Source organism: Oncorhynchus tshawytscha, linkage group LG05 (assembly GCF_018296145.1).
Source record: "Oncorhynchus tshawytscha isolate Ot180627B linkage group LG05, Otsh_v2.0, whole genome shotgun sequence".
NCBI classification, from domain to species: Eukaryota; Metazoa; Chordata; class Actinopteri; order Salmoniformes; family Salmonidae; genus Oncorhynchus; species Oncorhynchus tshawytscha.
This window is the reverse complement of record NC_056433.1, coordinates 32,985,834-33,009,866: the sequence shown is the minus strand read 5'-3', so window position 1 is coordinate 33,009,866 and position 24,033 is coordinate 32,985,834. Positions and strand designations below refer to the sequence as shown.

The 24,033-nt window shown below is 45.1% G+C and overlaps 1 protein-coding gene across 9 annotated transcripts in view; it reads left to right on the top strand.

The window, feature by feature from the left end:
• Positions 1-24,033, top strand: part of myt1la (myelin transcription factor 1-like, a) — a 53,791-nt gene that overhangs the window by 26,154 nt on the left and 3,604 nt on the right. For 2 of the 9 annotated variants that reach the window (XM_042321812.1, XM_042321813.1), the window contains exons 6-22: positions 95-630; positions 2,399-3,550; positions 5,584-5,718; positions 6,369-6,459; positions 9,436-9,546; positions 9,879-10,105; positions 11,119-11,366; positions 15,696-15,929; positions 16,854-17,002; positions 17,126-17,194; positions 17,362-17,424; positions 18,789-18,887; positions 21,611-21,832; positions 21,986-22,077; positions 22,193-22,296; positions 22,594-22,737; positions 23,740-23,802. In XM_042321812.1, the coding sequence (XP_042177746.1) occupies positions 95-630; positions 2,399-3,550; positions 5,584-5,718; positions 6,369-6,459; positions 9,436-9,546; positions 9,879-10,105; positions 11,119-11,366; positions 15,696-15,929; positions 16,854-17,002; positions 17,126-17,194; positions 17,362-17,424; positions 18,789-18,887; positions 21,611-21,832; positions 21,986-22,077; positions 22,193-22,296; positions 22,594-22,737; positions 23,740-23,802 (3,739 nt within the window). The remainder of the gene's footprint in view (positions 1-94; positions 631-2,398; positions 3,551-5,583; positions 5,719-6,368; positions 6,460-9,435; positions 9,547-9,878; positions 10,106-11,118; positions 11,367-15,695; positions 15,930-16,853; positions 17,003-17,125; positions 17,195-17,361; positions 17,425-18,788; positions 18,888-21,610; positions 21,833-21,985; positions 22,078-22,192; positions 22,297-22,593; positions 22,738-23,739; positions 23,803-24,033) is intronic. The other 7 variants (XM_042321818.1, XM_042321816.1, XM_042321815.1 and 4 more) reach the window with 7 other exon arrangements.

Below are 24,033 nucleotides of genomic sequence, written 5' to 3'. Positions count from 1 at the left end.
TTATAGCACGCTATCTATATATCTCTAGATATAGAACACTTACCTTACTAGGACCATTGAACAAATCTCTATTCCTCTCATGTCTTTTGTATAGTGTCTATGGCTGCCCCCTGGCCAAGAAGAGGAAGACCCAGGAGAAACAGCCTCTGGAGCCTTCCCCCAAGAGGAGGCCCTACTTAACCCCTACCGACCCAGAGGTGAACCCTGCTGCCATCTTCCCCTCCTATGAGCCTGAACCCATGGATGAGGGAGAGGAGAAGGAGCAGGGGGAGGTAGACGGGGAGATTCAGGAGGAAGGAGAAGAGGAGGAAGGGGAGGAGGGGGAAGAGGTAGAAGAGATAGAGGAGGAAGGATTTTCTGAGGATAACGGGGAGCTAGGTGAGGAAGAGGAGGAAGGAGAAGAGGCAGATGAGGAGGAGGAGGAGGTGGAGATGGAGGTAGTAGGGCCAGTGGAGGTGGAACAGGTGGAGGAAGGGATAGAGGAAGATGAGGAAGCAGATGATGGGGATGATGAAGAGCAAGAGGAAGGGGAGGAGGAAGAGGAACAGGAGGATGAGGGTGACGAAGATGAACATGAGGAGGAAGAAGAGGAGGAGGAGGAAGAAGAGGTCCAGAGTCACCATGAGCCAGGTGAGTCCATATTTCCAATGTTCTGTTTTCTGGGGAAATAAGAGGGGGTAATAGTGTTGGGTGGAGCTGGGAGTTATTTGCCACACTAATAAGCTGTTACTAGAAATGACATCCCTGAGTCTAGGATATACTTCTTATCAACGCGGTGCACCTTTGATGTGGCCAGTGAAAGCCATTCCCAATCATGGCGAGATGGAGGCATAATATCCCAGAGAGAATTGAGTTGTTGAAATGGGACTGTCAGGGTGGAGGGAGAGAGGCATGATGGTCACTCTGGGAACATGTGGCCAATAGGGTCCTCGGGAGGAGAGGGGGGTGTAGTAAGAGGTCCTCTACCTTCAGTGAACCAGATGCGCCTGCTCTCCCTCCATCAGTCCTCTCCCTCGCTCTCGCTCCCTCTGCGTGTCCTCAATCGTTTCTGACAGTGCCTTCAAGAGCAATGGAGAGAGGAGCTCTCTGAGTTATTTAACTCCCCTTCCCCTCCCCCCACTCCGTCTCAGCGGACGTGTCACATGTGCTCAGTCTCCCCCTTCCTCCCATGGAAATGGCTTCTCTCGAGGATATTTTGGGCTCCCGAATCAGAACACCTCATATACGTCTCTCTCATTCCCTCCCGCTGTTTCATTTGCCTCTGTCCCTAAAACCAACACTGAAACGTATTAGGTGAGGGTGTTACATGGTTCTCAGAAGCTCTGGATTATATGTTTTGTGAAGAATGGAAGAATTAGAAAGCATTTGGTTCATTAGTATATACTTTGGATTTATTTGATGGATTTTTTTTTTGGGGGGCTCTAAAGTGCGACCAGTTTAGTATTAAAAAAATATTTTGCTATATGACCTGCGGTTTTAGTTTGGGAACACCAGTCCCTCCCAAAATTCTCTCTCTCTCCCTCTTTATATATATATATATATATATATTGTTTCCTGGGCGCAGATTCGTTAGCGTCATACTTGCACAATTTCTACAGCGAAAACTGTTTGTTTCTAGTCCAAACAGTTCAAAAGATCTGACCCATATTACTGACGCAATGTTTTTCCTTTGGGGGCCCGCATTTTACCCTCATAAACCATGTCACGAGCGTTCAAAAACTATTCGTGGGTTGTTAACCATTTGTTTTACACCTTGTTCAGTCATGTTTGTTTTTGTAGTGTTTTTTAGAACCCTGTCTACAACATCAAACTATAAAAGGGCCAATCAGCAGTTGAAACAATAACAAAGTTTCCTCCCTGACACTGTTTCAGTAAAAAGCTGAGGGATGGGGTCGGTGTAATGTAACCACTCTCAAATGCAGCGCTAAGGATGCAAGGACTGAACATCCATGATATCAAAATGATAGTTTTAACCATGTTTTCAAGACACCACCGTGTTTGTTTACATTTACTTTGTTTACAATCATTGGAGTAAAACACGGTTATCTTTTGGATTCTGATGGTGTACAGCAGTTGAACTAAGCTCATGAGGCATTTTCTAAGTTATATTAAGACATAAGTCCAAAAACGGACGTAGCAACTGCAGATTGTCCCTTAAAAAGCTCTCTAACATAATCAATTCAATGTGATCATTAATATCCAAACCAATATACATTGATACATTGAGGCCATATAAGGGCTTAGTAGTCAGCAAACATCACATAACTGGCATAAATGTTTTTGAAAAATGTTGAATTTTATATTAATATCCCAAAGAATTAAACTATGACGGGCTAGTTCTTCATCTACCCAACTATAGTAAGCGCTGAAAGGTCTATCCTTCCTTTCCTGACCACAGAGAACCGGCACAAAAATGGCGGACAATCAAAGCATCACCCTACGGGACAGAAGGATAACATCAACAACAGTGCCCCTGGCCCTAACGTCGGCCCTAATGGTGAAGAGTATGAAAACTATGATGAGCTGGTGGCCAAGTCCCTTCTCAACCTGGGGAAGATCGCAGAGGACGCCGCCTACCAGGCCATGACCGAGTCAGAGATGAACAGCAACTCCTCCAACAGTGCCGGCGAGGACGATGATGATGATGATGATGATGATGATGATGAAGAGGGCAACGAGCGCGGTGGGGGCAGGAAGGGCAAGCTGAGCGTGGATCTGGACAGCGACGTGGTCAGGGAGACGGTGGATTCGCTCAAGCTGTTGGCGCAGGGCCACGGCGCTGTGCTCCCCGACGATGGCTACCCAGAAGGCACCGGTTTGGAGGATGGCAGGCATCCCAATGGGCGACCCCACCACCATGGCGTCAGGGGTCAGGCTGAGGAGAGCGAGGAGGAGGTGTGCCTCAGCAGTCTGGAGTGTCTGAGGAACCAGTGCTTCGACCTGGCCCGCAAGCTGAGCGAGACGTCGCCTTCCGACCGCCTTGGACACCCCGGCCTGCAACACCACCAGGCCCATCAGAACCACCACCCTAACCAGTCCCACCACCACCTGCAGCATCAAACCGGCCACCACCACCACCAGGCTCAGCACCAGCCTCCGGCTCAGGCCCACCACCTGCCCAGGTACGAGAGCTGCCAGGAGGGCCAGCAGCCTGACGAGCGTGGGTCCCTGGAGCGCAGCTACTCGGACATGGTCAACCTGATGAAGCTGGAGGAGCAGCTGAGCCCGGCCTCCAGGGGGGGCTACTCGGCCAGCTGCCACCAGGACGGGGACGAGGACACCACGTCGGTGGCCTCGGACCGCTCGGACGAGGCCTTTGACATGACCAAAGGCAACCTGTCCCTGCTGGAGAAGGCCATCGCCATGGAGTCAGAGCGAGCCAAGGTCATGAGGGATCGCATGGCCTCGGAGGGACATCATATGGTGGCCCGAAGGGACAATCATCATCACCACCACCACGGCGAGCACAGCCCCAGACAGAGCAGCGGGGCGGAGGAGCGGAAGTCCAGAATGCACCACGATGGGTCAAAGAGAGCATACTACCCTAAAGGTAACCACTTCCTGAAAATCTCAACACACCCATTCACGACATGTCAGCTAGTATCCTCACCCTGTTGTGTACAGTATTGATGATCCACACAGTGCTAACTGCATTTCAGTCAAACTGGACCACCTCTGTATTTAATTAACACTCAAAGGCTAACAGGCCCTGGCCTACTGATAGTGTTTCAACAGGCACCAACAGCCCCCGCAGTAACAGACTTGCGTAACATCAAGCAGTATAACTGACGTCTTATTTCGCTCATGAATCTAATAACATTGGACGTTTGCTTGACCCCTGCCCAGTAGTTCAGCTCCTCGCTGGGAGTAGACGGACACATTTCCCCTGGCTGGTCTCAACGCTGCATATCGCAGTGGCAGCAGCAGCATCGACTGCAAGCTTATGTTGTTAAATAGGCCGGCATGCTAACATCAGAGGCTTGGCTTGTCAGGCATGAGTAATGGCAATCTGCAAGGCCCGTTAGGACAGCAAATCTCATCTGCGGGATTCCATCCACGGCCTATTTCTTTTAAATCCACTCTGATACACACCCCCACTGCCTGTGGGAGTGAGTCGTACCGTCTCTGTGTGTGCATTTATTAACCCATAAGAAAGCTTCAAAGCAGATCAGTGGGGAGCGTTTCAGACAGGGTCATTACGCTAGCATCAGGGGGGTGGCGGTGGCACATGGCGTTCATGATTGTTGGATTGTGATGCTGTGTTTTGAGTGACATTCCAATGGACACAAAGGACGTTGATCTAAAAGTGAAATACTGCAGATACTGGTCTGCTCTGGTTGAACCAAAGGGGACATTTTAGTAGTTGAAATCCAAAGCCATTTGAAGTCATTTCTCTAGATAATTCTGCCTGTTGTTCTAAGCCTCCAACAACACGTCTTGCCATCAGTAGCCACAGACCGTTGAATGGCACGATTCAAATCATGCCAGCACGACTATTAATAAGGGCCAGCCATCGTCGGTTATCACAGATATGTACTGTAATAGTATGTAATTATCTCCCATTAGCACAGGAAGCGAGTGGGGGGAATTCTCAAGGAATAGGATTAGTATGCATAATTTCAGTCTCGAGAACATATAGCTGGCTATACTATGTGTATAAGGCTCTGGTAGGACCCTACAGATCTGTCGACATGCTATTTGTTTTTTCCAAAGGCCATAATAACATTCTAAAAATCTATCCTCAATGAATCATTTTAAATTCAAAGTCTTCATCATCAAAGGAAGGGACTATGGCCTTTTTTCGCATGTTTGCCATGGGGTCGGGACTACTGATTAGTATTTCAGAATAAAAAACATTTTGGGACAATGGGTTTGAGCCGTGTCCTTGGGGGCACCATTGACGATTGGTGGAGATGGGGGCGATAGTGAGCTCCAGATATACACATGGGAGAACTGCTGATAAGCCAGTTTCACACAGGCTTAGTCATTCTGTGTTATCGCCATAGCGAGTGTACATTTTTTATGAAATATGAAATTGCATTTCTGGGGTGTTGGGATTGAACAATTGCACCAATTTTCCTATGTGAGAGTGTGTGTGTGTGTGTGTGTGTGTCGGGGGGGGCTTGCCGTTACATGTTAAACAGGTGAGAGTAGTCTGCACTCTTAGGAAAAAAAGGTTTTCAAAGGGTTCTTCGGCTGTCTTCCAGGTAGAACCCTTTTTGGTTCCTGGTTCAACCAGTTTGGGTTCCTCTGTGGAAACCCAAAGGGGTTATACCTGGAACCAAAAAGGGTTATTTAAAGGTTTGTCCTATGGGGACAGCCAAAGAACCCTTTTAGGTTCTAGATAGCAACTTTTTTTCTAAGTGTTTGCTTCTTACCACCTCCTAACTACTAGGGCCAATTTGGGGGGATAATACTGTTAAAAACCCATATGAATTTAAGACACTCTAAATGCAGTAAATTAAACAACAGTGTAATGGGACATTCCATTAATAGCGGTGACATACTGTAGTACCCTGGATGCAATGCTCACCTAGATAGTGAGATGACTTTTTAAACCCCCAATATTGTTCTTCTTGGTAGATTCTGCAAGGGGGGACAAGAAGGAGAGTAAGTGTCCGACGCCGGGCTGCGATGGGACAGGCCACGTCACGGGTCTCTACCCCCACCACAGGAGCCTGTCAGGCTGCCCCCACAAGGACAGGGTGCCACCAGAGAGTAAGTCCCATTGAAAACGTCTTACTTCCTGCTTGGGGAGACTGGATTGAGCATTGCCCTCCCATCGCCTGCATTTTTCAGTTGGATCTCATTTTCTGTTTAGTTTCTGGGTAACTCTTTTCCAGCAATTGCCCTTCAATGGTTCTTGTGTTGGGTTGACACACAAGGTCGTCTTCTGATCAGCATGGGGCTGCACTCACTCTCTTTTGCTTTCACCCTGCTTGATCACTGTTCATGCCTGCATGCAAAGTAATGTCTCCTCCATAGACCAGATACCTAATGGCATGCACATCACTTTGTGAGACTGCTTATGTTGACCAGACGTACCTCTAACTCTGCTTCAGTAAAGGACATAACGTACCATGTAACATTGGTTAGTACAGCTAACGTCTGCCTAGATACCGTTTTCAATCCCACCTGATTGGTCTATCAAGATTCTGCCGAATGACTAACAACATGCCCGACTACCTCTGAATGCTGCTTGATTGAATCCATTCTTTTTTTTGCTGCCTGCAATGAGCATCAACGTTACATTTTAACAGTGCATGCCACCGTCTCCGCTCACTACCTAATAATAGTTGAACAATAACCACTGACTCTGGGTGCTCCTAACCCCTTGCTGTCTCTCACCTCTCCCTATCTGTCCTAAGTTCTTGCAATGTATGAAAATGTTCTAAAGTGCCCTACTCCTGGCTGCTCGGGGCGTGGCCATGTCAATAGCAACAGGAACTCCCACCGCAGGTGAGTGGCCGGCAACTAGGCAGAGCATGCACTGGGAGAGACAATAAGAAATAAAATAGTGGAGTCAATGTATAGTCTGATAGAATATAATAATACAAATGGTGTCTCTGTCCAGGATCTAAGAAAGAGAAAAAAAGGGTTCAAAACGGGTATAGGTGGGGGTGTAAAGAGTCTGCCACGAGGTACGGTGTGTCTCAGGGTGACGATTCTATTGTCAGCAGGTACAGTGCCTTCAGAATTCACACCCATTGACTTTTACACATTTTGTTGTGTTACAGCCTGAATTGAGACTTTGTGTCACTGATCTAGACATAATACCCCATAATGTCAAAGTGTAATTCATTTTTTTGCATTTTTTTACTAATCAATTAGAAATTAAAAGCCTAAATAAGTACAGGAGTACAAATGGTCACATAATAAGTTGCATGGACTCACTCTGTGTGCAATAATAGAGGTTTTTGAATGACCACCCCATCTCTGAAACACACACATAAAATGTTCTGTAAGATCCCTCAGTCGAGAGGTGAATTAGAAATATTTTTTATTCTATACAGGCTTCCTTCTTTTCTCTCTGTCATTTAGGTTAGTATTGTGGCGTAACAAGAATGTTGTTGATCCATCCTCAGTTTTCTCCTATCACAGTCATTAAACTAACTGTAACTGTTTTAAAGTGACCATTGGCCTCATGGTGAAATGACTAAGCGGTTTCCTTCCTCTCCGGCAACTGAGTTAGGAAGCACGCCTGTATCTTTGTAGTGGCTGGGTATAATGATCCAAAATGTAATTAATTCACTGCTCGACTGAGGGACCTTACAGATAATTGTATGTGTGTGGTCTTTTCATTTGTTATTCATTTGTAAACATTTCGAAAAACATAATTCCACTTTGACATTATGGGATATCGTGTGTAGGCCAGTGACATTATTTATATTTTTTTTATTCAGTCTGTAGCACCACAAAACGTGGAAAAAGGTGTGTGAATACATTCTAAAGGCACTGTACATTCTGTAGGTACGCAGACAAAATCACACACAAGGCATACACTATGAATACACAATGCACACACACACACACACAAGCACGCACACAAACACACACCTCCCTCTCCACCCGCAGTTGCTGTAGGCCATGTTATATAGAACACATCTTGTGGGACTGGCACACACACACACACTGTGTAGTCATTAGTAGGATTGGGGAGCAGTGCATAACAAAATGGAGAAAAAAAATGGAGATGTATAGCTTTTGTGTCTCTCGTTTCTCTCCTCCTCGCTGTTGTCATGGAAACTATGATACTGACAGCAGTCCTTCTGTCAGGTTGTCACATGGTCCTCACAGATTTCTCTAACACTTCTAACGCGTCTGTATGCGAGTGTGCGTGTGTGCGTGCGTGCGTGTGTGTGTGTGTGTGTGTGTGTGTGTGTGTGTGTGTGTGTGTGTGTGTGTGTGTGTGTGTGTGTGTGTGTGTGTGTGTGTGTGTGTGTGTGTTACGGGGCTGGCCGTATAACATTTTTATTTCACTCATGGATATGAAATGATTAGGGGAGGCCCCCGGCACCACCTTTGTCTCACACACAAAAGCAGCGACGGTTTGTTTGTGAGAACGACTGATTTGTATGTGTATGAACAGCCTGGTCTCATAAACTAGACGTAACATAGTAAACATAAATCAAATCAAATTAGTATGATATGTTATATTTGGTATGGTTACATAAGACAGAAGGTTATTTAAGGCAAAAACTATAGTAGGATGGTTGGTCGTGCCGGTTGGGTGGGCGTATAACGCAAATGTCTAGCAATCCAAAGGTTGCGTGTTCAATTCTGATCACAGATAACTTTAGCATTGTAGCTAATTAGCTACTTTGCAATTACTTACTACTTTTTAGCTAGTTTGCAACTACTTAGCTAACCCTTTCACTAACCCTAACCTTTACCCGTTAACCTAACTCCTAACCTTAACCTTAAACCTAACTTTTACCCCTAAACTTTAGCCAGCTAACATTAGCACCTAGCTAATGTTAGCATTAGCCATATAGCTAACGTTAGCCACAACAAATTGGAATTCATAACATATTAAATGTTTAGCAAATTCGTAACATAATGGACAAATTGCAATTCTTAACATATTGTACCAATTGGAATCTGTAACATATCATACAAAAAGGATGATGGGCATCCACTAATTAATACATACCATTCAAAACTAAACATATCATACTAGTTGGAGTGTCCCATATTTACATTTTTTATGTTACCTGAGTCCAGTGAGTCAGTGAGTACCACTGAGTCCAGGTTCGTTTGAAAAAATACTCTCATATACTGTAAGAAGTGCAAATGTGAGGGAGAAAGGGGAACAAAACGAGGAGAAAATAGAGGATGAGGAAGCAAGAGGGGGAGAGGTGATAGGGGAAGATATGAGGCTGTACAGTAGCTGGCATTGTGGTGAATTAGTTCTCCCCACTGTGCCTACCCAGAATGCCTGAAAAGACGGAGGTATATAGCTAAGCTCAGCAGCCCCTCTTGCCCAGGCAGCCAATAACATGTATCTGCAAAGCTCCGGCTTTGCAATTAAGAACTAGGCCATAGAAAATACATAATTCATACGTGGGGCCCCATCGTATAGCAGAACATTCGTAATTCTGTTTAAATCAAAGCCAAATTTAGCTGATTGACTGGATGTGTCTGTTATCGGTGAGGCAGACTGTGTAGGTGTGTGGGGGGGTACATGTCTGTGCAAGTGATGTCTTTGTGTGTGTGTATGTGTGTGTGTGTGTGTGTGTGTGTGTGTGTGTGTGTGTGTGTGTGTGTGTGTGTGTGTGTGTGTGTGTGTGTGTGTGTGTGTGTGTGTGTGTGTGTGTGTGTGTGTGTGTGTGTGTGTGTGTGTGTGCTTGCTTGCGTACGTACATGCATTCGTGTGCATGTGTGTGTGTGCTCTGGCCAATTAGGCCTCACTCTGTTTTGTGAATGCTGTTGCAGTCTCTCGGGGTGCCCCATCGCTGCTGCAGAGAAGATGGTTAAAGTCCAGGAGAAGCACATCCCATGTGACGGGGGCCCCAAGTCCAACCAGGCTTCAGACCGTGTGCTGAGGTACTCACTCACACCCTCATCACATGACCACCACTCCCCCAGCCTTCCCGCTCATCCCAGTGCATTCCTGGTAGCCGTGAATGTAACCTCTGACCTGCATCAATCTCTCATACCTCATATAGACGTAGAAAGGGAGAACATACGGTAACATCATGTACATTGTACATACAATAGACAGGACATAGCCGACCGTAGTAGCTCTCATGATTTTGCTCTTACAAATGAAGTCCCCCTAGTGGTTCAGTGAGGACGTACACCATGCAGTCAGACAGTCAGACCGCTCTCACCGTGTGTACACAAACACGGCCCCCCTGTCCATGGTTATCTTCCAGGCCAATGTGCTTTGTGAAACAGCTGGAGATCCCACAGTACGGTTACAAAAATAACGTCTCCACCAGCACGCCGCGCTCCAACCTGGCCAAGGAGCTGGAGAAGTACTCCAAGACCAGCTTCGACTACGGCCAAGGCTACGACAGCCAGCAACACATCTACGGTGGGGGGAAGAGAGGCCTGGTCCCCAAGCCCCAAGGACGGGACTTCTCGTCTAAGGGATATGACGGTAGGGAATGACTGCCTATGCACTCTCACGCATGCACGCACACACACACACACACGCACACATGCAAGCACGCATGTTGGCACACGCATGCAGGCGCGCACACACACATGCACAAACACAGACAGACACAGACAGACAAACACAAACATTACTCCCAGGTTTTAGATCACGGCTAAGACAATTGGGCAAATGTGTTGAATAACTCTATGCAACACATATACAATGCAAAGAAACGATTGAAATGTGTATTCCTAAAACCCCCATTTTTGAGGCTATATTTCATTTCCATCAATTTGATACTGCATGGCATAGTTCATATCAGATGGAACAACTCCAATCCGGATTGGAGACAAGTATAGAACAGCGCCCATTTCCTTGGCCCTGATGCATTTTCAAGCTGCTTGGATGCAAGGTTTTTCTCTCCCTTTAGCGTGGAGATGCTTTTAGGGCAGGTTTCTGGTTTCCCCCGGCTCGCTCACACACTCTGCTGCCTACAAACCCTTACTGTGAAGCCCGTATTCACTTGTCACACCGCTCCCATCCCTCTCGCTCGCTCGCTCGCGCTCTCTCTCTCCCTCCTAGCACTCTCCTCGCGCTCTCCATCTCTGTCTCCCTCGCCTCATTCTCCAACCAAGAGCACAATCATTTGCTCTGACACAGCATTCACCGTGGAGCAAACCATCCACTGGAAGACTTCTCTGTAGGTGTTAGAAATGATCTATCTACCTATCTTTCTATCTATATCTATATATACAGAATGTGTATATATATATATTCTTTACATTTTTCTATATTTCATGTCTTTTTATACATCTCTGAATTTTTTAAAATTGGCGGGGCCAAAATCTGGCCTTCGGCATCATTGTGTGGGACTTTATCTATGTACTGTATGTGTGTGTGGGTGTGTGTGTGCATGGATGATGTCCTGTCCCTGATGGCTGCACTGTATGTGTATACCGTATGTGTGTCTATATGTCTGTGTATGATCTGTATGGTGTGCTCCCTCCCTGCAGCCAAGCGCTACTGTAAGAGCCCAGCCAGCAGCACGACGAGCAGCTACGCTCCCAGCAGCAGCAGTCTGAGCTGCGGAGGGGGAGGGGGCGGCAGCAGCGCCAGCAGCACCTGCAGCAAAAGCAGCTTCGACTACACACACGACATGGAGGCTGCCCACATGGCCGCCACGGCCATCCTCAACCTGTCCACGCGCTGCAGGGAGATGCCCCACGGCCTGGGAGGCAAGCCCCAGGATCTCCTCTCCCAGGTAGGGAGGACTACGCCCCAGACTCATGCTCACACTCACCCGGCAGGCTCCAGCTCCGCCTCTGGGGCGTTGCGTAGCTCTTGCTTGCTTTTTTTCTCTCCCTCTCTCTCTCTCTCTCTCTCTCTCTCTCTCTCTGTCCAACATCCCTTCACTCTCTTTATCTCGCTCTCTCTTTCTCTGAGCCTCTCTTCCCTTCTCTCACTCTGTCTTTCCGCCCTCCTTTTCTGCCCTCTTTCTCCCTCACTGCTCTCGCTCTCTTTCTCCACCCCATCTTCCTCTCTTTCAGTGTATTTATTTCCCCTATCTTTATCTCTTTCAGTCTATTTATTTCCCCTATCTTTCTGCCTTTCAGTCTATTTATTTCCCCTATCTTTCTGCCTTTCAGTCTATTTATTTCCCCTATCTTTATCTCTTTCAGTCTATTTATTTCTCCTATCTTTCTCATTTTCAGTCTATTTATTTCCCTTATCTTTCTCGATTTCAGTCTATTTATATCCCCTATCTTTCTGCCTTTCAGTCTATTTATTTCCCCTATCTTTCTCCCTTTCAGTCTATTTATTTCCCCTAATATTCTGCCTTTGTCTATTTATTCCCCCTGTCTTTCTGCCTTTGTCTATTTATCCCCCCTATCTTTCTCCCTTTCAGTCTATTTATTCCCCTATCTTTCTCCTTTTCAGTGTATTTATTTCCCCTATCTTTCTCCCTTTCAGTTGATTTATTCCCCTATCTTTCTCCTTTTCAGTGTATTTATTTCCCCTATCTTTCTCCCTTTCAGTCTATTTATTCCCCCTATCTTTCTCCCTTTCAGTCTATTTATTCCCCCTATCTTTCTGCCTTTCAGTCTATTTATTCCCCTATCTTTCTCCCTTTCAGTCTATTTATTCCCCCTATCTTTCTGCCTTTCCGTCTATTTATTCCCCCTATCTTTCTGCCTTTCAGTCTATTTATTCCCCTATCTTTCTCCTTTTCAGTGTATTTATTTCCCCTATCTTTCTGCTTTTCAGTCTATTTATTTCTCCTATCTTTCTGCCTTTCAGTCTATTTATTTCTCCTATCTTTCTCCCTTTCAGTTTATTTATTCCCCCTATCTTTCTCCTTTTCAGTGTATTTATTCCTCCTATCTTTCTGCCTTTCAGTCTATTTATTCCCCCTATCTTTCTCCTTTTCAGTGTATTTATTTCCCCTATCTTTCTGCCTTTCAGTCTATTTATTTCTCCTATCTTTCTCCTTTTCAGTCTATTTATTTCCCCTATCTTTCTGCCTTTAGTCTATTTATATCCCCTATCTTTCTCCTTTTCAGTGTATTTATTTCCCCTATCTTTCTGCCTTTCAGTCTATTTATTTCTCCTATCTTTCTCCTTTTCAGTGTATTTATTTCCCCTATCTTTCTGCCTTTCAGTCTATTTATTCCTCCTATCTTTCTGTCTTTCAGTCTATTTATTCCCCCTATCTTTCTCCCTTTCAGTCTATTTATTTCTCCTATCTTTCTCTTTTTCAGTCTATTTATTTCCCCTATCTTTCTCCCTTTCAGTCTATTTATATCCCCTATCTTTCTGCCTTTCAGTCTATTTATTTCTCCTATCTTTCTCCTTTTCAGTGTATTTATTTCTCCTATCTTTCTCCTTTTCAGTTGATTTATTTTCCCTATCTTTCTCCTTCAGTTGATTTATTTCCCCTATCTTTCTCCCTTTCAGTTGATTTATTTCCCCTATCTTTCTCCTTTCAGTGTATTTATTTATCCTATCTTTCTCCCTTTCAGTTGATTTATTTCCCATATCTTTCTGCCTTTCAGTCTATTTATTCCTCCTATCTTTCTGCCTTTCAGTCTATTAATTTCTCCTATCTTTCTCCCTTTCAGTCTATTTATTTCCCCTGTCTTTCTCCCTTTCAGTCTATTTATATCCCCTATCTTTCTGCCTTTCAGTCTATTTCTTTATCCTATCTTTCTCCCTTTCAATCTATTTTTCCCCCTATCTTTCTCCTTTTCAGTCTATTTCTTTATCCTATCTTTCTCCCTTTCAGTCTATTTATTCCCCCTATCTTTCTCCCTTTCAGTCTATTTATTCCCCCTATCTTTCTCCCTTTCAGTCTATTTATTTCTCCTATCTTTCTCTTTTTCAGTCTATTTATTTCCCCTATCTTTCTCCCTTTCAGTCTATTTATATCCCCTATCTTTCTGCCTTTCAGTCTATTTATTTCTCCTATCTTTCTCCTTTTCAGTGTATTTATTTCTCCTATCTTTCTCCTTTTCAGTTGATTTATTTTCCCTATCTTTCTCCTTCAGTTGATTTATTTCCCTATCTTTCTCCCTTTCAGTTGATTTATTTCCCCTATCTTTCTCCTTTCAGTGTATTTATTTATCCTATCTTTCTCCCTTTCAGTTGATTTATTTCCCATATCTTTCTGCCTTTCAGTCTATTTATTCCTCCTATCTTTCTGCCTTTCAGTCTATTAATTTCTCCTATCTTTCTCCCTTTCAGTCTATTTATTTCCCCTGTCTTTCTCCCTTTCAGTCTATTTATATCCCCTATCTTTCTGCCTTTCAGTCTATTTCTTTATCCTATCTTTCTCCCTTTCAATCTATTTTTCCCCCTATCTTTCTCCTTTTCAGTCTATTTCTTTATCCTATCTTTCTCCCTTTCAGTCTATTTATTCCCCCTATCTTTCCTGCTTTCTTTATTGCTCTTTCAATCTATCAGACCACATTTGCATTGTATCTCTGACAAAATAGGGGATGTTATATCTTCCTTACTGCCACCCTGAGTCAATTCTAGTGAAAAGTGGGCCCTTGTCTGATTCAGTCAACAATGAGTCAGAGGCCTCCTCCACAAGGTTAGGTGTCAGAGGCTTTTCTATGCCATATCATTTAGGCTTTGCAGCTTTGCTTATTACAGAATAACGCAGTCTGGCCTGGCGTCCTGTGATTCTGTGTGGCACATACATTACATTATGGGGTACAGCCTGCGCTAAAGAGCGACCAATTTGGCAAAATATGCTGTTTGACCAGGAGTTTTAATTTGGGATCACTCTGCAAAAAAAAAAAAAAATCCTAAATATATACAGTATATATATATATATATATATATATATATATATATATATATATATATATATATATATATACAGTATATATTTTTTTACATTTACAAATCATGCTGTGGGCCATTCTAAAACTACTTGTGGGCCGGAATTTGTTTTACACCTTGTTCAATCATGTTTGTTACCTCATTAAATAGCTAGCTGACAACCTGGTAACTTTACCAGTATATGCAAACATTTGGGGACACAGAAAGAAAGGAAAAGGGATAGCTTCTTGAGGAGATCAATGGTCATAGCAATGAATACATGTCAGATATCTTGCATGTCATTATCACAAACTTGACATTCTTAAAGAGACAGTGCACAATATTCAATGCAATGCATCTCAATAGGAAAATAGTGTTTTTACACAATGTAGAGACCTAATACTCCACAAATTACTTTTTAATTTCAATGACAAGTATTTGAATCAACATTTTTGCTTTCTTTATATCAACAAATGTATTTACATGGTTACATTTGTTTTTAAATTCTAGGGCACAACATGTGCTTCAGAAGTAACTAGAATTCACATAGGCTATATCTCAGTAGATACAATAAAACCGTATTTTCTGGTGCTCCTAAATTTGATGTTATGCTACCAATGGTGCACCGGTGCTACCAATATATATTTTTAATTTAGAGCCCCGGTGCAGGGCAAGCACAGCCATGAGAGCAGTATAGTATCTAACACTGTGAGACAAAGAGATGCATTGGGCGCGGTGGACTGGAGCCCTTGGCTTTTTAAGACTGCCTGGAATGGATCAATGAGCATTTCAGTTGCCACACTCTCTCTCTCTCTCGCTCTCACACTCCCTCTCTCGGTCTCTTTCTAGTAATCATGCCCCCTGTGCAGAGGCAAGAGAGAGTGACCTCTCTGCGAGGACATGGTCTTGCTCTGGCGCAGTCTGTCTCTGTGTGCACCATCGTCGTCATCATCATCATCATCATCAGAGCGCCGCGGGGATATTCCCTGTGTTGTACATTAATCTCCTCTCCACCACAGTGCGGGCTGCAGAGTGGGCCAAAGAGGAGGAGTAATTATTCTCTCCCTCACTTTCTCTCTCTGCTTCTCTCCCTCTATCAACCCTCTCCATTCTCTCTCTCATTCTCTCTCTCTCCTCTTTACCTCCTACAATCTCCTTATCGGGCTCCTCCTTCTCCTCCTCTTTCTTTCATTCTATTTACCTCCCTCTCCCCCCTTCTCTCTTCATCCCTCCCTCCCTCCATCCATCTCCCTCTCTCTCACAGAGTCCTGATGGGGATGTGGATGACAACAGTACCCTGGACCTGAGTGTGAGCCGTGGGCAGCCTGGGGGTCCTGAGGGGAGTGGCACGGTGCTGACGCCCCTGCAGCCCATGTCCCCCCAGCGGCAGGCCCTGCTCAACAGCAGCCGCTGCTACCAGATGAGTGAGGCCGACTGCTGGGACCTGCCCGTGGACTACACCAAGATCAAGCGCATCACTGACGACGATCACAAAGAGGTATGGGGAAGAGCTGCAGCATTATGGGTAATGTAGTTATGGGGTAATGTGTGTTTTTGTGTTCAAAATGTAAATCTATTGAACAGAATAGTCCTCTATTATACTCCAATGGTCTCTTGCAGTGGAGGCACAATTCAAAGGTGGCTTATCCAGAAAATATTTTACTCTCTGCGAGTGTTCAATATTCCTTAATGAGCCATAGACCGGCAGTACACAGGTAATGGTGATTTGATTTGGGGGTATCCAGTATCCACTGATAGTCTTTCACTGACATCTAGTTGATGCTACCGGTACTGCATTGACTCAATGAGTGAATCTCAATTGTTTTCCTTGATACCTCACATCCTCCCCCATCGTCTCCTTCCCAAAGCACATTGGAGCAGAAGATCTGAGGTTCCTCCCCTCTGAGAAGGTGGAAAGGAAAGAGGAGAAGTGGAATCAAGGAAATACATTTGAGATTCACCCAATGACTGCTTGACGCACACAATTGTGGATTCATGGTTTGTGAGATACATTAAGAGGCTCAGCATCATTATATAGATGGTGCCTGATAGATCATCTTTACACGTTGTACTTGAATCTCTGATATTACACAAAGCAACCCATGCAGTAAATTGATACACTTGCAATGTCAGATTAAAAAGCTTGAAGTTGAAGGGCTGTAGTCATAACCGTAATTGGGCTTGCCAATAAGGCATGGATGAAACATTTTCAGGGGGGGCATGAGCATTGAGAGTGAGGCGAGAGGGTTTCTTCAGGATTGCTTGATACCAAGAAATTGGATCTTGCTGAGTATTTGAAAAAAATGTGATGTGGGATGTGAATATGAGTATGAATTGTAATCGTGTGCTAATTGGAAAAGAAATGTAGGATGTGTGAAAATGCCAATGTTATGGTCATAGGCTACATGATGACATGATGTAGTCTTCCTTTTTTTCATCCCTCCACCAGGTCGATGACCTGGACCCATTCCAGGACCTTCTGGATGAGCAGCACTATGGAGGGGACGTGACCATGCCCAGCCCCAAACACAAGTACTCCGCCTGCAAGGAGGGCAAGAAGGAACTCATCACGTAAGACCAAAACAAGCTTATTTTGTCATCCCCTTTTAACTACTTGACATTCATTATACCCGCTTTACCTAGTGACCATTTTCCACATCTGATGTTCTCATTGTATGTCTGTGTGTTCTCTAGTCTCTCAAACTGCCAGTTAGCTGACAAAAGCATCCGCAGTATGATGACAACCAATGCCCAAGACCTCAAGTAAGCATAACCCCTATTTCTCCAGTGTCTCTGATAGAGACAATTGTGCATTCTATATTTTAGTCTTTACATAGCCTAGCAGACCAATAGCCTGATAAGTGTTGACGCTGTCAGCTTTGGTATTACCCAGTACCCTGTAGTCACTCTCCTTGTCCCCTCTGTCCCAGGTGTCCCACTCCGGCATGTGACGGGTCTGGACACATCACTGGGAACTACGCCTCGCACAGGAGGTAGCTTGCAACCCATCATAATGACAAAAAGCCACGCAGGATATTCAGCAGCCCCTAACATTTCAGATTGTAGAAGACAGTGATGCATAGATACATATACAGTATATTACCTATTTTGTAGTGCATACCTGACAGTTGTATGGATTGTTTAGACTTCTCTGTTTTCAGTATCATTGAGCTCTGATAGTCATTTGTTACCGTATATGCATGTACACTACCATTCAAAAGTTTGGGGTCACTTAGAAATGTCCTTGTTTTTGAAAGAAAAGCACTACTTTGAGAAACAGATGCCTCACAAGTCCTCAACTGGCAGCTTCATTAAATAGTACCCGCAAAACACCAGTCTCAACGTCAACAGTGAAGAGGCGACTCCAGGATACTGGCCTATTAGGCAGAGTTGCAACGAAAAAGCCATATCTCAGACTGGCCAATAAAAATAAAAGATTAAGATGGGCAAAAGGACACAGACACTGGAGGCCAGCATCCCGGAGTCGCCTCTTCACTGTTGACGTTGAGTCTGGTGTTTTGCGGGTACTATTTAATGAAGCTGCCAGTTGAGGACTTGTGAGGCTTCTGTTTCTCAAACTAGACACTCTAATGTACTTGTCCTCTTGCTCAGTTGTGCACTGGGGCCTCCCACTCCTCTCTCTATTCTGGTTAGAGCCCGTTTGCGGTGTTCTGTGAAGGGAGTAGTACACAGCGTTGTACGAGATCTTCCGTTTCTTGGCAATTTATCACATGGAATAGCCATCATTTCTCAGAACAAGAATAGACTGACGAGTTTCAGAAGAAAGTTATTTGTTTCTGGCCATTTTGAGCCTGTAATCAAACCAACAAATGCTGATGCTCCAGATACTCAACTAGTCTAAAGAAGGTCATTTGTATTGCTTCTTTAATCAGGACAACAGTTTTCAGCTGTGCTAACATAATTGCAAAAGGGTTTTCTAATGATCAATTAGCCTTTTAAAATGATACACTTGGATTACCTAACACAACGTGCCATTGGAACACAGGAGTGATGGTTGCTGATAATGGGCCTATGTACCCCTATGTAGATATTCCATTGAAAAGAATATCAGCCGTTTCCAGCTACAATAGTCATTTACAACATTAACAATGTCTACACTGTATTTCTGATTAATTTTATGTTATTTGAATGGACAAAAATGTGCTTTCAAAAACAAGGACATTTTTAAGTGACCCCGAACTTTTGAACAGTAGTGTATAGGTTACATGGCTTGTCTTGAAACCATCTGATACCAACTTTACAGAGCTATCATTCTGAGATGTGATTTGTCTTTTGATGAACTGCAAATGTACTGATGTTGTACTCATACTCTTAAGATGGTAGTGAACTGCACAAGACCTTTCCCCTCTAGTCTGTCAGGCTGTCCACGGGCGAAGAAGAGCGGGATCAAGATACTGCACAGCAAGGAGGACAAGGATGACCAGGAGCCAATTAGGTGAGGGTTGGAACGGAGGGTAGTATAGCATCTTGGTGAGTTTGTGTAATGCCCGTCGGAAGGAGTGGACCAAAGTGCAGCGTGGTAAGTGTTCATGATTCTTTATTAAATCCGAACACCAAACAAAACAACAAAAAAACTTCACGTTCCGTAGGCTATGCAGAGCTAACAAAAAACAACATCCCAGAACCTAAGGTGGCAAAACAGGCTGCCTAAGTATGATTCCCAATCAGAGACAACGATAGACAGCTGTCCCTGATTGAGAACCGTACCCGGCCAAAACATAGAAACACAAAACCTAGAAATAAAGAACATAGAATGCCCACCCAAATCACACCCTGACCAAACCAAATAGAGACATCAAAAGGCTCTCTAAGGTCAGGGCGTGACAGTACCCCCTGAACCTATAGGGGGTCCAGGTGGGCATCTATCTGCGGTGGCGGCTCTGGTGCGGGACGTAGACCCCGCTCCACCTCTGGCTCACCCCACTTTGGTGGCGCCTCTGATGCAGGGACCCCCGCCGCTGACCCCGGACTGGGGACCCTCGCTGCCGGCCCCGGACTGGGGACCCTCGTTGCGGGCCCCGGACTGGGGACCCTCGTTGCGGGCCCCGGACTGGGGACCCTCGCTGCAGGCCCCGGACTGGAGGCCGTCGCTGGAGGCTCCGGACTGGAGGCCGTCGTTGGAGGCTTCGTGCCATGGATCATCACTGGAGGCTTCGTGCCATGGATCATCACTGGAGGCTTCGTGCCGTGGATCATCACTGGAGGCTTTGTGCCATTTATCATCACTGGAGGCTTCGTGCCATGGATCATCACTGGAGGCTTCGTACAGCAGGTACAGGACTCACCAGGCTGGGGAGACACACAGGAAGCCTGGTCCGTGGAACAGGCACCGGACTCACCAGGCTGGGGAGACACACAGGAAGCCTGGTCCGTGGAGTAGGCACCGGATACACTGTGCGTAGAGCCGGTGCAGGATATACTGGGCAGAGGAGGCGCACTGGAGGTCTGGAGCGTAGAGCTGGCACCTCCCTTCCTGGCTGGATGCTCACCCTAGCCCGGCAACTGCGGGGTGCTGGCACAGGACGTACTGGGCTGTGGATACGCACCGGAGACACAGTGCGCAGAGCCGGCGCAGGATATCCTGGGCCGTAGAGACGCACTGGAGGCCAGGAGTGCTGAGCCGGCACCATCCGTCCTGGCTGGTTGCCCACTCTAGCCCGGCCGATGCGGGGAGCTGGGATATAGTGCACCGGGCTGTGAACGAGCACTGGAGACACCGTGCGCTCCACCGCATAACACGGAGCCTGACCAGTACCACGCTACCCACGGTAAGCACGGGGAGTTGGCTCAGGTCTATAACCTGACTCCACCAATCTCCCCATGTGCTGCTTCTCGGGCTTCTGTGCTAGCCGTGTCCCCTCGTAACGCTGGGCCCCTTTTCTATCTGCCTCCACCTGTTCCCATGGGAGGCGATCCCTTCCGGCCAGGATCTCCTCCCGCGTCCTGGATCCTTTGCCGTCCAGGATGTCCTCCCATGTCCAGTCCTCCTTACCACGCTGCTTGGTCCGTTTGTGGTGGGATGTTCTGTAACGCCCGTCGGAAGAAGTGGACCAAGGTGCAGCGTGGTCCGTGTTCATGATTCTTTGTTAAATCCGAACACCAAACAAAACATCGAACGTCACGTTCCGTAGGCTACGCAGAGCTAACAAAAAACAACATCCCACAACCTAAGGTGGAAAAACAGGCCGCCTAAGTATGACTCCCAATCAGAGACAATGATAGACAGCTGTCCCTGATTGAGAACCATACCCAGCCAAAACATAGAAACACAAAACCTAGAAATAAATAACATAGAATGCCCACCCAAATCACACCCTGACCAAACCAAATAGAGACATAAAAAGGCTCTCTAAGGTCAGGGCGTGACAGTTTGTCAACATACAGATGTACGATCTTAATTTAGGCCAGGAAAATAATCCCGCAGCAACAGGAACATGTGAATTATTATGTAGATTATAATTCTTGGACATTTTTTGTAGGATATAATACATTTTTCACAAAGGCAAATCAAGTCTGGCATTTTAAAGTGAAAAGTACAAACTTTAGAAGCCTTTTTAAACCTTGAATACACTGCAAGCAAAATTATCAGCAACAAAAGAGTGATCAAATTAAGATCCTACATCTGTATTCTCTTGAAGTCATGGTCATGCATTTCACCTCAGATTCTCTACAACCAGTGTAGTACACCTAGTGGGTACAGTACAGTAAAGGTTACCTTTCCACCACTTAAGGAATGTGATAATGTTAAGCGCATATGACCTTGCCGCAAATCAACTAAAGTTCACTATGTGTCCTTTCACCAATCACTTCCCAATCTCTGCACAGCTGTTGCTGCCACCTCTATCCCTGCGAGGTTCACTGGATGTACCATCATCATTAACATTGCAATCATAATTAACACTGACCTCTCCACTGTCGGGGTGGAGCGGCCCGCAGACACACTGTGCTAATTCTAATCAGCCCAAATGTCACTCTGAAGGACAATGTAGAACCATGGGTAAATGTCTTTTAACCGGAGACCGTTTTCATTAGAGTAGCTAATCTTTTTCTAGTTGTCTTTGTATTGTGTGGATGACATTTACCAGGGACAGGTGTGCTGCAAGTGAGGAGAGCGTGGTCGTGTCCTGACTGACCTTTGTGACCCCCTTCTCTCCGCAGGTGTCCAGTCCCAGGCTGTGATGGACAGGGTCACGTGACGGGGAAATACGCATCTCACCGCAGTGCGTCGGGCTGCCCCCTGGCGGCCAAGCGGCAGAAGGATGGCTATGTCAACGGCTCCCAGTTTGCATGGAAGTCCGGGAAGACAGATGGCATGTCGTGCCCGACCCCGGGCTGCGATGGATCAGGACATGTCAGCGGGAGCTTCCTGACCCATCGGAGGTGGGTGGCGCTCTGCATGGCTCTGGTGTAGATGAGCAAATGTGTCTAAATGTAACCAAGTACTGGATCAATAATGTAAATTATGGTTGAGACCAGCAGGGTTGGAGTCATATGATTTTATTCACCAGTAGTGTATATTCCTTTTTTCCTCAGTCTTTCTGGTTGCCCGCGTGCCACCTCAGCCATGAAGAAAGCCAGAATGACTGGGGTAGAAATGTTAACGATCAAGCAACGGGCAAGCAAAGGTAATAACCAGGCACAAATACCAGTCAGAATGCCCCTTGACTATGCCACTTCCTGGTTTTATCAAAACATATTCAAGCTGAATCCACAGTGCATTCTATGTTTCCCCTTTTCTAGGAATAGAAAATGATGAGGACATCAAACAGCTGGATACAGAAATCAAAGATCTAAACGAATCAAACAATCAAGTGGAATCAGACATGATTAAACTTAGGACACAAGTAAGATTCATGCATTACTTAATCGAGATTAATTCATTAATTATTATAGGGCAATCAGTCTTGCTAGTTTTGGGCAAATTCTGAAACAGGTTGATGGATTAAAGCTTAGATCAAGTGCATTTAACTTGATTTTGATGTCTCACCCCCCAAGTAACTGTGATATGACTAGCGCAGTACATTTTTAAGGATCCATAAGAAGTCCCTCAGTTGTCAGACAAAACCCTCTGTTGTCAGTTGTCAAACAGTCAGTCACTCTGGTTCATCAACTTCCATGCACTTCTGTCTCTCCTTTCCCAGATCACCACTATGGAGACTAACCTGAAGTCCATAGAGGAGGAGAACAAAGTTATTGAGCAGCAGAATGATTCCCTACTGCACGAACTAGCCAACCTCAGCCAGTCTCTCATCAACAGCTTAGCGAATATCCAGCTCCCACATATGGTAAGTACCATCACAACTTAGCCTACAACAGTTACTGTCGGACAAGTACTGTATCAAGTCGAACTAAGATGCCATAGGAATCAAGAACGGGTTTATGGGGAAATGGGACGTGGGGTTAGGTAAAAAGGCTATGTTGTCAAAGATAATAGATGGCACACTTGAAAGCATGCCAATTTGACGTTCCATGATTGCAAGTGTTGAAACCCAGGGCCATTTGGAGTAAATTAGTCAACGTAACGTGAGTGAAAACAAGACATGGTCATATCATGGTAGTGGCTTATTCCACTCATTCTACCAAATTGGATATGTTTATTTCCATATTGATTGTTTGTTGATGCCATTTAAACAGAACACATCAGGAATTCGGAAAGAAAAGTACATCTCTTACCCTGTTATGTGCTTAACAAATCATTGCAACACAAGGGCCGACTGCAATGACCCAGTCGGGTTGTTTCATCTGCTGCTTTCTGTTTGTCACTTGTTTTCTCAGCAGTTCATATGCTTCTGTGCTACAACACTTCCTGTAACAGACTAATAATCTAATCTAATAACCCCCCCCCACACACACACACACAACCCCTGCTTTGTTTCAGTTGAGAAATAAATCATGGCTGCCTTGACGTGTCATGTGCCTGTATTATCCAATTACAGCTCTTGCGTATGAAAGAACAGGGCTGATTGGATATTGCTTGATTTAAAAGGCACCAAAGTTGCTTAGTAATGAATGAGATCTCTCCCTCTGAATATGGCTCCCTGTTGTCTGACCATTAATGTGAGGGGATCACGTTTTACTAGGGTTATAAAGCATTTTGCTAGCCTGGAACCATTTCTGTTTGTGTTATAGCCAACTGCTATAGTCATTGTTATGCCAAACGTCATGAAAATAACTATTAGCAAGAGAGCACAAAAATATCTGCGACCAGGCTAGAATTATGCTCCCTTTTGTACAGCAGGCTAATAGAATTATATCTATCTCTATTCTCTTCACACCTCTTCCTGTAGAAACCGATGCCACAGAAAGAGGCCCCAGTTAAACATAGCTGCTGTTTACAGATGCCCCACAGAGTAAGAGACTCCTTTTCATAGTCTAATTATTATCCGTTTCTTCTGCACTATCATCTCCTCCCTTTAAGTCTTCCTCCTATACTCGTGAACACTCCATACATGTTGCTGCGTTATACTACGATTCAATGGTTTGATCATATTTAGAGAGACGTTTTGTGGCTTCTTAGAAGAATTTTGTTGCTGACAAGGAAGTGGCCGTGATGGAGTAACACCACGAGCCATATTTTCACA